The 15,728-nt window shown below is 46.3% G+C and overlaps 1 protein-coding gene across 2 annotated transcripts in view; it reads right to left on the reverse strand.

The window, feature by feature from the left end:
• SMG5 (SMG5 nonsense mediated mRNA decay factor) overlaps positions 1–15,728 on the reverse strand; it is a 33,845-nt gene that overhangs the window by 5,274 nt on the left and 12,843 nt on the right. Inside the window, exons 6-21 of one of the 2 annotated variants that reach the window (XM_049805413.1) lie at positions 15,213–15,302; positions 14,231–14,309; positions 13,520–13,645; positions 12,997–13,065; positions 10,866–11,074; positions 10,580–10,717; positions 8,785–9,486; positions 5,629–5,798; positions 5,279–5,354; positions 4,408–4,583; positions 3,120–3,278; positions 2,843–2,902; positions 1,753–1,912; positions 1,287–1,377; positions 550–624; positions 63–201 (exon numbers count right to left, since the gene is read on the reverse strand). In XM_049805413.1, coding sequence (XP_049661370.1) covers positions 63–201; positions 550–624; positions 1,287–1,377; positions 1,753–1,912; positions 2,843–2,902; positions 3,120–3,278; positions 4,408–4,583; positions 5,279–5,354; positions 5,629–5,798; positions 8,785–9,486; positions 10,580–10,717; positions 10,866–11,074; positions 12,997–13,065; positions 13,520–13,645; positions 14,231–14,309; positions 15,213–15,302 — 2,519 coding nt within the window. Of the gene's footprint in view, positions 1–62; positions 202–549; positions 625–1,286; positions 1,378–1,752; positions 1,913–2,842; positions 2,903–3,119; positions 3,279–4,407; positions 4,584–5,278; positions 5,355–5,628; positions 5,799–8,784; positions 9,487–10,579; positions 10,718–10,865; positions 11,075–12,996; positions 13,066–13,519; positions 13,646–14,230; positions 14,310–15,212; positions 15,303–15,728 lie in introns of those variants that run through there. The other variant, XM_049805414.1, reaches the window with a different exon arrangement.

A 15,728-nucleotide genomic window follows, 5' to 3' on the forward strand; every position in this document is an offset into this window, starting at 1 on the left:
TCAACCAGATTTTAATCTTGCTAGGAAGCAGAAAGGCTCAGTTCAGCCAAAGAGCTACTGACCTGCATGGGCACCGAGAACGTGCTTGGGTCCTCCAGCTGAAACCCCGTGATGATGGTGACCATCCCTGTGGTGTCATCCTCTCCACTTCCTTGGGACACTGTCAGTTGTTTGCAACTGTCCAGTATTTTATAGAGATTCCTGTCAGACAGATGCAACAAAAAAGAAACAGAAGGGAAAGTCAGAGGAAAGACCACTTATTTGTGCAACCAGTTTCATATATGCTCAGGAGGACATGTGGAAAGCAGGACTGTTTCTCTGTTGCCTGCTGAGGGCTTTTCTGAAACCCTGCTTAGCACCAAGTGTTTGGTGCTACGCAAGATGCACGGATGGATGCCCTAACACTCTCTCTATGGAATTTTCTAATTACTCATATTGGAGCACCAAATCAAGCAAGCTGCATGATGGGTCGCAGTGCCAACACCTCTTCCCAAAGCCAGCTGCCTGCTGGGAATCAGGCTCGGACATCTCCAGATGCTGTAATCTTACCAGGCATCTAAATCTTGTCTCTTCAGTTTATGTCTCTCAAAGCTTTTCCCAACATCCTTCTGGCAACGAATGTACCTAAGGAAAGATCAGAGTTACTAAGCTCACGTGCAGCCCATCACACAGACTGAAATTAATGCTCTACAGCAGGTCCACCAGTTGCTGCAGGACCCTTTCACAATGCTGGCTTTTATCAACCAAAATAACACCCAAAGGCCTGCCCAAGGAATCCCCTGTGAAATCCTTTAGATCACTTTCCCTGTCTCATCACCATCGTTGTGTGCAGTCCACAACAACACAAGTGTTTCAAAGCCCACCAGCCCTGATACAGGCCTTGAAGATGCAGTTTGTCTTCACAGAAGCACAGCTGTTTGTCCTTCTACAGCTAACCTGGGCCGTAATGCAGTACAGCTCTTCCAGCACTCCTAGTGCATCAGTAAAAGGTACTGCTCAGTTTTATATACTGATAAAGAAACGCAACTCCCTCCCTTCCTCAGAAGCAGCTACATTTCACAGCTGAGCAGCAACTACAAGCACATCTGGAGAACCAGCTGCCAAATCTGTTACTTCACCACCTTCCCTCTCGCCAAGTGCATTCCTGAGGCCTGGCTTTCCCTTGGCCCACTCCTCACTCTGCTCCAAGGGACGCACAGCCTTTTCCCACCAGTGACATTTTCTCCCACCCCAAAATACACCCATTCCAAAAGCAAGGGAAAATCGCATCACTCTCCCACTCTCACCTGTTTCCCTTTTTAAATTCTGCCTCCAGATACCGGATGCTGTCCCGAGCACCTGCGTTCTCCTTTTTCAGGAAGTCTAAGCCATCGATCACTAACAGGAAAAAAAAAAGAAGAAAAAACATCTGGCTTACAGCTATACTTCTGCAAACTAATTCAAATGTGTCAAGAATTCCTCATCCCACTGAACTGTCTCTGACGCATGGCAGCAGTGGCTGCCACAGGAGGCAGAAGTAGAGGGTGATCAGGGCTTCTCTCCTTCCAGCTGTTCTTCGATAACTTTGTTAGATTCCAAGCATGGAGCACACATAAAACAGGCCCCAAAAGTGACATGTGGAAATGGTGTTTCAGCTGCTCCAGCTGAAGTAAAGGACAACAGCAGCAGAAGAGAAAGCCATCACCTTGGCCCACAGGGCCTCCTAGCAAGGAGGGAAGGCAGGCTCAGTTATTTGACATGGAGTCCCCATACCTGTTCGAGGGATGATGATTATGAACCTCCCGCTGGTGGCCAGCTGCTTGACAACAGCCAGGTGCTGGCAGAGAGCCTGGGTGTCCGGGACAAGATAAGGAGACATGGCTGACTGTGCTTTGGGCTGCTGGAGACTTCCCTCCAGCTGAGAAACCTCCAGCTGAAAACACACACATGCAGAGACACTTGCTTCACATTTATGCTGAAACAAACAATCAAACAGGGCAAGACTCACCCTGCAAAGCTCCATCAAGCCCTTCTAATCTCCCAGCACATGGAGGAGAGGACATGGTTTAGTTTAGTGGGCATGGTGGTGTTAGGTTGACGGTTGGACTTGATCTTAAAGGTCTCTTCCAACCTAAGTTATTCTATGGATGCAGCTGGTAGGTCAGAGGGAGGCAATTGTCCCACTCTGCGCTGCACTGGTGCGGCCCCACCTCAAGTACTGCGTGCAGTTTTGGGCACCTCAATACAAGAAGGACATCAAACCATTAGAGTGTGTCCAGAGGAGGGTGACCAAGATGGTGAAAGGTCTAGAGGGCAAGACTTATGAGGAGTGGCTGAGGTCACCTGGCTTGTTCAACCTGAAGAAGAGAAGCCTGAGGGGTGACCTAATTGCCTAGGGGTGACTTCATCACAGTCTACAAGTGCCTCAAGGTGGGCAGCGGAAGGAGAGGTGCTGATCTCTTCTCTCTGGTGACCAGTGATAGGACACAAGGAGACAGAATGAAGCTGCATCAGGGGAAGTGCAGACTGGACATTAGGAAATGGTTCTTCACTGAGAAGTTGGTCAGTCACTGGAACAGGCTCCCCAGGGAAGTGATCATGGCACCAAGCCTGTCAAGGAGTGTCTGGACAATGCTCTTAGGCATACAGTTTAGTTTTAGATAGCCCTGCGAGGAGCAGGGAGTTGGGCTTGATGATCCCTATGGGTCCTTTCTAACTTGAGATATTCTATGATTCTGTCTTTGCAGAACGGACTTATTGCCTCTGTGTGGGATGGGAGCAGAGAGCTCCCCCTTCCCTTCCTAGTTTCAGACATTTCAGCCACTACCCTGCCAATTTTCAGGCTGGAACCAGCATCTCCTACCTGCAGTCGAAGCTGAGCCATATCTCTCATTAGCCTGTTCCGACGAGCTTCCTCTGCAGCCTGGTTACAAAAACAAACTTCCATATCAGTTAGCAGGAAAGACACAAGCTGACACTAGCACATGCTTCCAGAAACAGGGTGAAAAGAGGATACTTGAGTAGCTTTAAGGAGCAACCTTCACCTCCCACCAAAGATCTGTGATTATAGTTACAATCTAATAGCAACCTACAGGAAATTGTGCCAAGTACAGAGAATTAGTCCACCTCTGCCAACTCACCATGTGAAACTGGGCTTGGGCCTGGTGCAGCAAGTTGTCTTGCTCTGACTGTGCTATGCTGATGAAGATCCCAAGCTCTGAATTGAACTGCAGGATGCTGCCTTGCAAGTGGGTAATGAAGTGGCCAAAGCTCCGAATGCAGCAAATTCGAACAACAGACTGCAAAGAAGCAGACAGACAATCACCAGCCATGTCTCCCCATGGGAGTCATAGCCTGAGTCAGTTCTGACCCTGCAGCCAGCTCATGCTTTTGGAAAAGGCAGAAACTGCTATTAAAAAAGATCCAAAGGAAACATTTCTGATGGAAATGTGCTTCTGAAGACAGAGACTACAGGAAACGGCTGCAGGAAAGCCTATAGTCGGCCAGAAGGCTTTGAAGTGCTTGCAGTCTGGGCTTCCCCAACTCAAGAAAACCTCAGAAAACATCAACAGGCTCTCCCCCATAAATCTCTGCTCAAGCCCTCAGTGCTGGGAAAAGGAATTAAATAAAACAACAATCTATATCCGATTTTGGGGCAGGCACTACTCTTGGCTGGGCTGCTGAGCAAAGGCAGCAAAAGGTGAGCTCACGTGGGATGTGAGATTGCTGCACTTTGCTCCAGCTGTCCCAGCAACTTGAGATGACATTCAAGACCTCAGCCGGCTGGACTGTGATTTAACAAACATAGGTCCCACGTCACACATCAGAGCAGTGCCCTCAAATTGAGGCAGAAGATGTTTATGTATTCCCCACTCCAAATGAAGTGGGTTGGCCTAGCAAGGCAAGACAGGAGAACAATTGCCTTTTTCTGCACATCTCCACTACCCAGAAATTATCACCTTGGCCCTCTCTGCTTAGGAAAACAGACATAAGTGCTCTACAAGGGCAGAGAGTGCCACATGAAGTGAGATTCCAGAGACTTTTGCATTTACTGGAGAAGGATCACAGAAGCATCCTGCAGCTCCAACCAAATTCCCTTCAGTCAAGGTAGGGTAAAGATAACAATTCTTCTGCCCAGCCAGGAAGGTCAGGAGACTTCATACAGCAAAGCTGTCAACATGTGACACTGCTTCCTTTCATGACGACTCTGACAGGGAAGGGAAGGCAAGGCAATTTTCTGAACACTGATTTTTGGATAGACAGATGACTGCAGCAACCACCAATAACATGAACCCACCTCAGACTCAAAAGTTTGGGGTCTTTTTTGGTAAGAAAGAACTAGATCATCATCTGCACAGCTAAGACAGGCTGCATCTCCAGAAAGGGAAATGCAGCTTGTGCCAAGATTGAGGATCTACCCTGACTCACCTCCTCAACTGCTGAGAAAATGGGCCGGTCCTGCTCAAAGTTAAACCTCTTGTGTGCATTTTTCAGAGGGGGAAGATTTCGCAAGGCCACATCTTCTGGTAGCAGCAAGTTGGCTTTCAGGTCTGGGAGCTCAGCACCACTCAGAATGTCCTTGACTTCATTACATAGGGCCAGCCCTGGAGAGGATGGAGGGGAAGCACAGCAATATATGGTGACTTAAGTGGGGACAAAGAAGAAAGCTGCTTTAAGGCACACAATCTGTAATGATCAAGGGCAGAGGTTTTACATTACACAGGTACTGTGAGCATGTGTTGAAGGAGGAACAAAAAGGCCACCCACAATATAGAGAGTAACTGTCCCAAACAACCTGCTCGGTGCACCATTTCAGAAAAACTGTAGTTAGCTAAAGGTTAGCTTTCCCATTTGTTCCAACAGACAAGCATCCCTGTTTGAAGTATGCTTCTCATGAATCATGGGGATCTTTAGGCTGAGGTACAGGGCACACCACAAGCATTTGGAGCTTCAAAACTAGTTTCCACGACTGCCGTGACAAAATCATACCCTTACTTACGGTCTTGACAGTTAATTCCAATCAGGTTGGCCACACACAGACTTCACATAAATAGGTGTGAGTGTTGCAGTATATTGTCAGCCATATATAATGTATTAATAGAACTAAAGTCTACAGGACAGTATTTAGCTGGAATACTGTTTAAACACAAAACCAACACATGCACTATATCACTTCCCATTGTGCTCATACACAAACTGCTACTGGCAAATGTCTCAGCCCGGGATCTATCATACACCATGGAAATCACTGATGATTAGGCTTGCTGAAACATTACATTGCCACTTCGTTCTCCAGTACCTGATTCCTGCAGGTCTGCAGCAGAAGGCAGAAGGTTCAGGAGCACAGACAGCCTGTTCCACAGGCTCTGAGAGCTCTGCAGGAACAAAACACAAAAGGCCACAGAAAATGTCAAGTCACATGTACACAATAACCAGGCCTCTTGGGTTTTCCAGCATCTTTCACAGACCTCAGAAGAGTAAACTTCAAAACACCTCTTAGGTCAAGATTATCTTAATTCAGCTGGTTGGGTATTTAACATCATCTTCTATCTAGGACTGGGGACAGTAGCTTCAATATCCCCTTAACATCCCATCCCAGGGGAACGGAACAGACACAGCCTTGCACCAAACACCAAGCACAGTTCCCACCTGAGCACACATGATGATGAGGTCCGTGTTTGTCCTCAGCCAGTCCAGGAACACCTTGACAGTGAGAAGCAGCCCTTCATTGGTCACGATCTCTAGCTTCTCCTGAAGGGACCGCTCATTCCTGCAGGATTTGTTACTTGAAATGCTTTCCTCAGAGTCAGATACATCATCTGGAAAAGGAAGGCAAAAGCAGGATGGCAGGCATTAAACCCCTTCAGAAGTCAAGCCCTACTGGTATGAGAACAGCACTGGCTTAGTAAGGGTTGAATTGAACTTATTGGTGCCTCCACACATCCTCACAAAACCAGTTCCCTGTCCCCTATGCTGCTGATAAGAGTGTATCACTGTTGCATTTTCTTCTTCGTTGGGAGAAGATGGCTAAAATCTCCCTGTGAAGGTTTTACAATGCCTTAAGCCCTGCAGCAGCCTCTGAGATGCTCACTAACAGAGCAGGGGGAAGCAGCATATGCCGGCACAAGGACCATATAATTTACTGCAGAGAACAGCGCCAGCAATCACTGTTTAGGTCGACATGCACCAATCTTCAGGCTATGCAAGAGAACAAAATGGTAGGGCTATTTTATGACCCAGGGCCCAAGTGATATTAAATATTGAATATGCTTTGCGGTAATTCTACAGACCTGAGGATCTCAAAGCCACTGTCAATGGAATTGCACACTAGTTACATGAGTGACCTGAGGTCAAGGTAGCAGCAAGCCAGCATTTTGCTACAGTCCCTTATCTATCTGGACTTGTGCAAACCATTTGACATTGTCCTGCACAACATCCTTGTCCCTGAATTAGAGACATGGATTTGACAGATGGACCACTCAGTGGATGAGGAACTGGCTGGATGGTTGCACTCAAACACTTGTGGTCAACAGCTCGATGTCCAAGTGGAGACCTGTGATGAGTGGTGTTCCTTAGGGGCTGGTATTGGGACTGGCACTGTTTAACATCTTTGTTGGCGACATGGACAGCGGGATTGAGCACACCCTCAGAAAGTTTGCCGACAACACCAAGGTCTGTGGTGTGGTCGACACGCTGAGGGAAGGGACGCCATCCAGAGGGACCCTGACAGGCTTGAGAGGTGGGCCTGTGCAAACCTCATGAAGTTCAACAAGGCCAAGTGCAAGGTCCTGCACATGGGTCGGGCAATCCAAGCACAAATACAGGCTGGGTGATGAGTGGATTGAGAACAGCCTGGAGCAGAAGGACTTGGGGGTGTTGGTTGATGAGAAGCTCAACATTACTCGGCAATGTGTGTTTGCAGCCCAGAAAGCCAACCGTATCATGGGCTACATCAACAGAAGCGTGACCAGCAGGATGAGGCATGCAATTCTCCCCATCTGCTCCTCTCGTGAGTCCCCACTTGGAGTACTGTGTTCAGCTCTGGGGCCCCCCAACATAAGAAGGACATGGACCTGTTGGAATGAGTCCAGAGGAGGGCCATGAAGATGATCAGAGGGCTGGAGCACCTCTCCTATGAAGTTAGGCTGAGAGAGCTGGGGTTTTTCAGCCTGAAGAGAAGGCTCCAGGAAGAGCTTATAGCAGCCTTCCACTACCTAAAGGTGGCCTACAAGAAAGCTGGAGAGGGACTTTTTACAAGGGCGTGTAATGACAGGACAAGGAGTAAAGTTTTTAAACTGAAAGAAGGTAGATTTAGATGAGATGTGAGGAAGAAGTTCTTCACAGCAAGGGTGGTGAGGCACTGGAACAGATTGCCCAGAGAGGCTGTGGATGCCCCCTCTCTCGAAGTGTTCAAGGCTAGGTTGAATGGGGCTTTGAGCAGCCTGGTCTAGTGGAAGGTGTCCCTGCTCATGGCAGGGGGGTTGGAACTAGATGATCTTTACGTTCCCTTCCAACCCAAACCGTTTTATGATTCTATGATTTGAATTGCACAGTCATTTCTGCCTATTAGCACAGCAATTATCATTCAATAAACCCTCAGAACCAAAAGGGAGGAAGTAACTTATTCAGAAACCACCCTTGATAGAGTGTTAAGACCATTAAATAGCTCAAGTTTTGAAACACCACAGCTGAGGCAAGGAGAGCTCAAAGCTAAAAATCACATGGGTTAATTCATTCAACCTGGCTCAATCAACCGCTCATTTTCTACATCTATAAAGGTATCATGGCCACACTTTTCAAATACATTCCTGGAGCTGCAACATCTGGGTAACCCATTGAAAGAAAATGTTAAACAGACCAAAAAACATTTGTTTCTTCCTTAACCCTCATCTCTTTCAAGTGGCTATGAAGCAATGCCGGGAGCCAGTAAACATTAACATGATCTAATACTCCCACTTCAAATCCTGGCCCAGGCAAAGCCTGAATCTTGCCAGTCTGCAGGCCCATTGAATTTGGCAGCATGATGCAAAAATGTTTCCTTGCTCCAGGGAAGCTGGGAGGAATGACAAACAAGACCGAACAGGCCCATGTGGTTTTATCTGAAATACAAACAACTCCCTGTAGTGCATCACATCTCCCTTTCAAGCTGTTTTTTCCCAGAACATCACCGAGTTGTGTAAGTTGCATGGTAATAGAGACATTGCAGCTCCACCTGCTGTGCATCCGCAGTTTGGTTCAACCCTGAGCACTCAGCAAGCCAGTGTTCAGAGTCACTGAAAGAGGCCCTCAACTCCTCTCGCATGCACCTAGGTCACATCTTACAGACAAGCTCCTATGAGAGCTTTGCAGAGTTGACAATCTGCCATCTCATGGAGAACTTTCTGGACTGCATCTGCACTGTCCATCACCAGAAGCACTAGTAAGTGTCTGATTACAGAGATTTCACATGGGAAAAAGGAATATAATCCAAATTTTTAATACCTGCTGGAATTATCTTCTGTATTATCAGAGCTGCTCAGCATTTAGCTGGTTGAGCAGAACAACAGATAATCCTGACCAGCTGCAGGTGTTTCCTTTGCTCAGCACACATATTCCTGGATGTCAGGCAGTAAGAGTAAAGCTCCTTCAGGAAACACCCAAACCAAGACCTGCCCAGGACTTGGGCAACCTGCTCTTCCAAACCTGGCCAAAGGAGAACTTGCACCATAAGAAGGGGTGGGTTTTAGCAAACAGACTCCCACAGCTTGCAGTTTTCTACACAGAACCGCAACAACAAATATTTTGAATGAGGTCACTGATCCTTACCTTGCTCCACCAAGCTGGGCTTCTCCAGATCTCCATTGACACATGGCTTACTCTCTATTCCATCGTTCAAGACAGGTGGTTCACTGTTCGGTTTCAGAAGGATGTTGCTGAAAGTGGGAGCCAAGCGAAAGCAGCGTTTGGTCTGAAACAGCTGGGTGGACATGGCCTGGAGATTACTGGCTATGCTTGCGTCATTAGCGCTCAGGGAAGCTGGCCCATTCACTGCTGGATCCGGAGCCTCAATTTTAGAGATGCTTGGGCCCTTGGAGTCCCCCAGCCCACTGCCATCCACACAGTTTTTTAAGGCTTCTTTGGGTCCGCTTTTGCCTTGGCCGCTTCCCTCCTCACCTGGCTCATCCTCCATGTCCTCCAAGTCAGACCGAGATTCTTGGCTGTTCATGTCAGAGTCCGTCTCCACATCAAAAGCAGCTTCTGCTTCCTCATCACTCTTCTCTGAGCCACTTTCTGAGCCATCACTGCCCTTTATGGAGCCCTGGCTGGAGTCAGAGTCAAAGCCCTCACTCAGGTCACTCTCATCCACCTTCTGGGGGTGGCGGCGGCGGCGCAAACAGGAAAGGCGGGAGTATTTCTTGCTTTTCTTGCAATCATTCTTCCGTTGTTCCTCACTGGGCTGATGATTGGCCAAGTCAGCTTCAGTTTCCTTCTCAATTGAGTTCAATGGCTCCCGCGGCTCCTGGTCATCTGCAGGCATTTGAAATGAGACCACAAGTTAAGAAAGTCCCAATGTGTCACACAAGCTGCTTGCCAGCCCTGAGCCTGGGGAAACAGTAGTGCAATTTCAGCCATCACTTCTATTAGTGTCTTTAACCAGAGAACAAGTAATGGCAACCCTAGAAGAATGACTCATTTTCTAAAAGGCAACCAGAAAGACTTGGGAAGCCTGGATTCCTACTGTCCAAGCTGTGCTGCTCCATTATCAGGCAACCTCAATGCTGAATGCTGCTAGACCAGCACAAAATACACAGTTGAATCTTAAATCTTTTCCCCAGCTTCCTACAGCCTGAGAGCCAAGCGCCCCCCAAGCAGGGCAAGGGCACATGCCAGTCAGCTTGATTAAACCAGCCACTCCACCCTGTAACTAGACTGAGTTGACCTAATCCCTTCCTTGACCAACATGCTCACAGCCTTTCCAGCAGCCCTATGTCACCCTGACAGCTTCAAAACCTATGCAGGGGAGGAGTCATTCATTGTTGCTTTTGACCAGGAAAACTCTAGGCTTGCACTGTGTGAAATATTACAAATCGACTGTTTGCAGGGGAAAGATTCAGCAGTTTTACTCTCTGCTCAACACGATCTCCCAGAAGCTAACGATCTATTTTTGTTTGAGCAGAGATGAGGTATGCTGAGCAGGGCCTCCCTCCCTTAGACACAGCTCTGCCCAGGTGTTTCACCTGAGATCATCTCCTCAGTGGAGGAGAAGAGAGTCCAGTAAATAACAGCAAACAGAGAGACAGAAAATAAGGAGCACACATTGGGGTAAACAGATGATGAATGAGCTGCTAAGAGATACAGAAAGATAACTCCTTACAGCAAGGAAAGCAAAATTTTCATCCTGTGATGATTTTGTTACTCACAGAGAGCATCTAAGTGGAAACTCTCTGCAGATTACGCATCTTTGGGGATTTCAGCCAGTCAAAGATCAAGATGTCTCTAACACCACTCAGGCACTACACTACAAAACCCATGCCCAGGAGATTTCGGGAAGAAAAGTAAAAGCCAGCCCTATAGGCAGGCAGCTGGGAAGACCCAGCTTATACTGTCTCTGTTCTCTTACCTGTGCCATCACTCTGAAAGGCTGGGACTGGATTTTCCCCTTCTTCTAGCTCTGCCTGCAGGCGAATATTGACGTGATTTATCAGGTGAGAGAAGAGGGCCAGCGTGAAAGCAATGGCTGCACTGTACTGCTTTGAACCTGCATGCAATAAGACAGTGTAATGAGGTGGAGGAGACTGACCACTAGTTCAGAACATGAACGCCAATTAAGACAACATCTTCAGCCTAACTGGACTGCTGAATGTTAATCACTAAATTTCTGAATGGCTGAATAAAGCACTGGTTACCTGCCCTCTTGAGGCTGTGAACACTCATAAGGCAGATGATCACCATGCGAAAGATCAGGAGATCGGGAAGGAAGGAGTAGCCACTCTCATACTCTTCTTCATCTTCACTAGTTGAGCTCAGATTAGGAGGAGAGGGCAGGTAGAACAAGCACAGGTTGAAATCCTCCAGCACAGACTGGCAGAGAGATGTCAGCTCAGAATCCAGAGAGCTTAACAAAAGGAAGAAATAAACAATAATTATTATTATTCGAGACTTAAGCTCCTGGCAATGGAAACGGAAGCAAAACTGGCAGTTAGGCTATCCTTTAGCACTAGACAGGATGAAGCACCAGGGAATATACTGCAGGTAACAACAGCTATGGGAAGCAAGTGAAATTAATCAGATTATGTTTTCCTCTCCAAAGCTGCTAAATTAAAGGCAAATGGTAACCACAGCATCTCCCTTCGAAGAAATGTGTCACCAAAAAAATATATGACTTCTTCCCCGGGAGCTCAGGCAGTAGCCATCAAGATACACAGCACTTCAAAGCTAAAGGTAGCAAAAGTTTCAGATCCACTGCTCAGTTAAAGGATGACAATGCAGCGCACAAACTGGGGACTCAAGTTTTCCTCCTCCCATGTCTCTAACTTGCAGCCCTGTAAGAATATTCCAAAATCCTCTGTAGCTCTTAGCTACTTCAAAGGAAGCACTCACAGTATTCAGTATAATCAGTGATGGGAGTCTCCTAGTTACAGAATAAACCTGTCTGCAAAACATCTAGCAAATCCATTTCAGGGGGCAATGTGCTTGGGAAATGGAAGTAATTTCCAATTTTGTTATGCGCTAAATATGTGTTAAGCGGATATCAAATCAGCCTGGAAGTTCCACCCTGGTATAAGTCAGTATCTGAAAGCTAATCCCATACTGGGCTGCATTAGCAAGCGCACAGCCAGCAGGTTGAGGAAAATTATTATCCCTCTCTATTTGGCATTCATAAGACGGCATGTGGAGTACAGCATCCAGTCTTGGGGTCCCCAGTACAAAAAAACCCAACCAAACAAAGAGACACCGACAAACTGGACTTTGGGGGAATAGAGAACATGACGTATGAGAAGAGGCAAAGAGAACAGAATTTGTTCAGCCTGAAAGCAAGAAGGCTCGGGGGGTATAACCTTCTGTTTTCAGGTGCCAAATAGGTGGTTACAGAGGACTAAGAAAGACTCTTCTCAGTGGTGCACAGCAAAAGGAAGGGAGGTGATGGGTACAAGCTGCAGAAAAGGAAAATGAGACTAGATGCAAGGAAAAAAAAATTTCCACAGTGAAGGCAGTCAAACACTGGAAAGGGAACCACAGAAACGTCAAATCTCTGTCCTTAGATCCATTCAAAACTCAGCTGGATGAAGCTCTGAGAAACCTCATCCGACTTCGCATTTTAATCTACCTTCACAGTGGACCCTACTTTGGGGGAGGACTGGACTCCTAGAAGGTCCCTTCCAACATAAACTATTCCATGATGAGTTTAACTGTAGCCCGTGTATAAGCCCTTTAAAACACCTGCTCTATTTCAAGCAGTAAGAGGTTTATTTACAATCACCTGAAAGGCTCCTAGCAGAGACAGAGAAAATCCAAGGAAAAAAAAAAAAAAAAAAAAAAATCACACAGCTGTACAAAGCTTTCCTATTCTAACATGAACAGGTTATGCTATTTGTTTCTCCAAACAAGGTATTTGGTTACAGGTTTCCAAATGCAATGAACAGCCCTGCACACATACAGATGGTGACTCTTTGCTGTCCTGTCAGCCTAAATCCAGTCCTTGCCAGGAAAATGCATTTGATGACTGAACAGGGCAAGAAAACACCAAAGGCATAGTACAGCACAGAGATGAGCTGCAAGGCTCCAGAGTTCAACATTCACTCAGCTACTGGCTTGATTTAGCCAGAGTCACAAAGTATTTAACCCTTTGGTATTTCAGCCTCCCTTGGATGACAATCTTCTTCACCCTCCCTGCAAGGTTAGAAGACTAAAGTCTTGGACCTTTTGGCAGAAAGAATCAGCACAGGCACTGTTGTCCTATGTGGAACAGTCTCTTCCAATTCAGAATGCCTGCTACTGTGAGTTATCAATAGAAGATATTATCTGCTGTAACCTTACCTGCTCTTTGGCTGCAAAAGACTCTGCAGGTACATAAAGCTCACCAGCAACCTCTTAATGTCTTTGCCTCTAAAAAGATTGAGAAGAAAACACTGTAAAGCAGGTACCCTGTCACAGAGATGGACTAGACTAACAAACCTCTTTTAATAGGTAAATCAGGTCTCAATTGAAAACTACATTCTGATGAAACTGGAGAAAAAAAGACAGCTTATACACTTCTAACTTTCACCAATATACCTCAACCATCATGAACAGTCACCAGCTCCGGGGGAGAGTAAGAAAATCTCTCACCTCAAACTCTACACCTAGCCAACATTTAGCTTTTATCCTGAAATTATGACCTGAGAGATCAAGAATGGGATCTAGACTGGGGCTCTCAAAATTCTGGGAACAGTCACTGCCTCAAATGGGCCATGTACCAGTTCCCACTTCCCAGAAAGACACTACTCTCAACCCAGAGGATGACACTGGTGGCATTGCAAACCCTCAGCCTGCACCCCTCTCCTTTTCTTTTCCCAATTACCGCTTCTTGCTTGGAGACAACTTCCTGGTTTCACATTTCTTCAACTGATGATACATTTTGGCTGCTTTGTCATACAGTCGCTTCAGGTTCCCATAGGCACCTTCAAAGGACACTTCAGACTGGATACTGAGATACCAAAATAGAACACATCAAAAGTTACTTTGCCACATTTTATGGCTTTAATTCACTAGAAAGTTATTCAGGCATCTAAGCATGAAGACAGGTACCTAGTGCTTTTGTTTGAACATGCTGGGATACTTAACTCCCACTGATGTCTTCAAACCTCACTTCAAGCTGCACCACAGCTCCATCCGCAATGTTTACATACGTTTTGAAATTTGTGCCTTAAGGCCATGTTCAGATAACCGAATTCCACCTACTTCAGTAATCGAGGTGCCTCACTGAGCACCTCTACTCCCCATCAAACTTGGCTCTCAAGCACAGGCAGAGGGTCTCAGATGAAACCCTGCCCTCCAAGTGCAGCCCTGCACATGTATTTTAGTGACCAGCATGATGGTTTGGTTTGACCAAGGCTCGCTCTTATTAGCGGTCCTGCTCAAGAGTGAAATAAACCCATCTCTCTTCCCCCTTCGCTGAAACTCATCTGCTGAAAACAGTCAGGTCCAAAGTAAAGGAGAAAAGAATCTGGCACCAGCAATCACAGTGCACTGATTCTTTGTCCAGGAAGCCAACATCTTCACAAACACTCACCAGCGTAAGTAGCAATAGGTAGCTTCCACATTGTAGTATTTGCTCCCTGCCAATGTCCCCAGCTGGTTAAAGGGCATGCCTGTCATGAAAGAGAGGGGCAATAGAATTAACTTACAATTCTCCAATGGCCCTACTAGAAAGCAGATCCTTTCTCTCTCACTACATTTCCACAAAGGAGGGAAGCCAGGAGACACAAACAGCAGTAAAGCTGCAGTACAAAGGTCTGGACTACTCAATCCTTTTGCCACCCAGGTTCTTCTTCTGTCTTATAGTGCTTTTAGATCCTCCCTACTTTCCTGCTAGTTAGCTACATAAGAAAGCAGAGCATACAGTGCCTCCTCCTCCGCCATGGCCCTGACTCTGTACTCCTCTTGACATAGACATCACCTTATCAGCATTTAAGAGTTCTGTTCCAGCTCCGTGGGGTACATAAATTTTTGTCACTTATTAGTATTTGGGATCAGCCTGTCAAACAACTCAGTGAGAACTCTGCAAAGACAGCACAGAGAAAACATTTTTCTGGAATTGCATACTTTTCAAGATAAGACAGGCCCTCACCTCTTGCCACAATGTGTTCTCATAAGGTAGTCACTTCTGAAGGAGAAAGCAGCATGTGATATTTTGTTTGCAGGGGTAAAAAGAGGGAGATGACCAATAATGCTCTGCTTCTGGCAACAGAGAGCTGGATCTTCCCTTAGCCACACAAGCACAACTTTACCACATTCATGGAATTCTGAGATTCTCAGAGGTTATCATACGAGTAAGCTGAAGTCATTGGCAAAGAGCACCTTTGTTTTAACTCCTCTCTTTGGCTTGCTAGCAAGATCGATTCTCAAAGAAGGAAGTAGTTTTAACCAGAGGATAAAACCACTCCTCTCTCAGCAGCAGGACATAAACCTGACCAGCATAGTATCACGGAGTATTGTTTTTAGGTTGCAGCAACATGATTTTAACAACTAAAAACTCATGGTAACTCACTCACCAATTTGTGGTGCAACAGAAAGGGCTTGATAGTAAAACCGCTCAGCCAGCAACTCTGTGTCCACACCTGCCAGTTCATTCTGATAGCGAGCTGAAAGAAAACCACACACCGCACATCAGAAACCAGAAGGCAGTGTCTTTTCTTCCCTTCTGCAGAGAAGCACAGTTTCCCTAAAGATTAAAAATACCACAAAACTAGAAATACTGGCTAAGTCAACAAATCCATCAAAGAACCGCTCTTGGCAAACACAGAAACGTACAGAGTTTGCCAGGCCCGTTTGAAGCACTTCTATTTTAACTGCACTATTCCACACATCACAACCCCTGCCACTTCAAGCAAAGGGGATATCCCTCAACACTTGTGGCAGCCTGTAAGCAAAAGTAAGAAATTCTTCTGCTCCATGTGTTAAGTGCTGATTCATTTATCCTTGAAATAACTCAAAATTGTGCTCCATTTTCTAGTACCTCAAACAGACTATATACTACTACTGCAGAGTGTGAAATCTACAGCAAGTCA

Source organism: Accipiter gentilis, chromosome 7, assembly GCF_929443795.1.
Source record: "Accipiter gentilis chromosome 7, bAccGen1.1, whole genome shotgun sequence".
In the NCBI taxonomy this organism is placed as follows: domain Eukaryota; kingdom Metazoa; phylum Chordata; class Aves; order Accipitriformes; family Accipitridae; genus Astur; species Astur gentilis.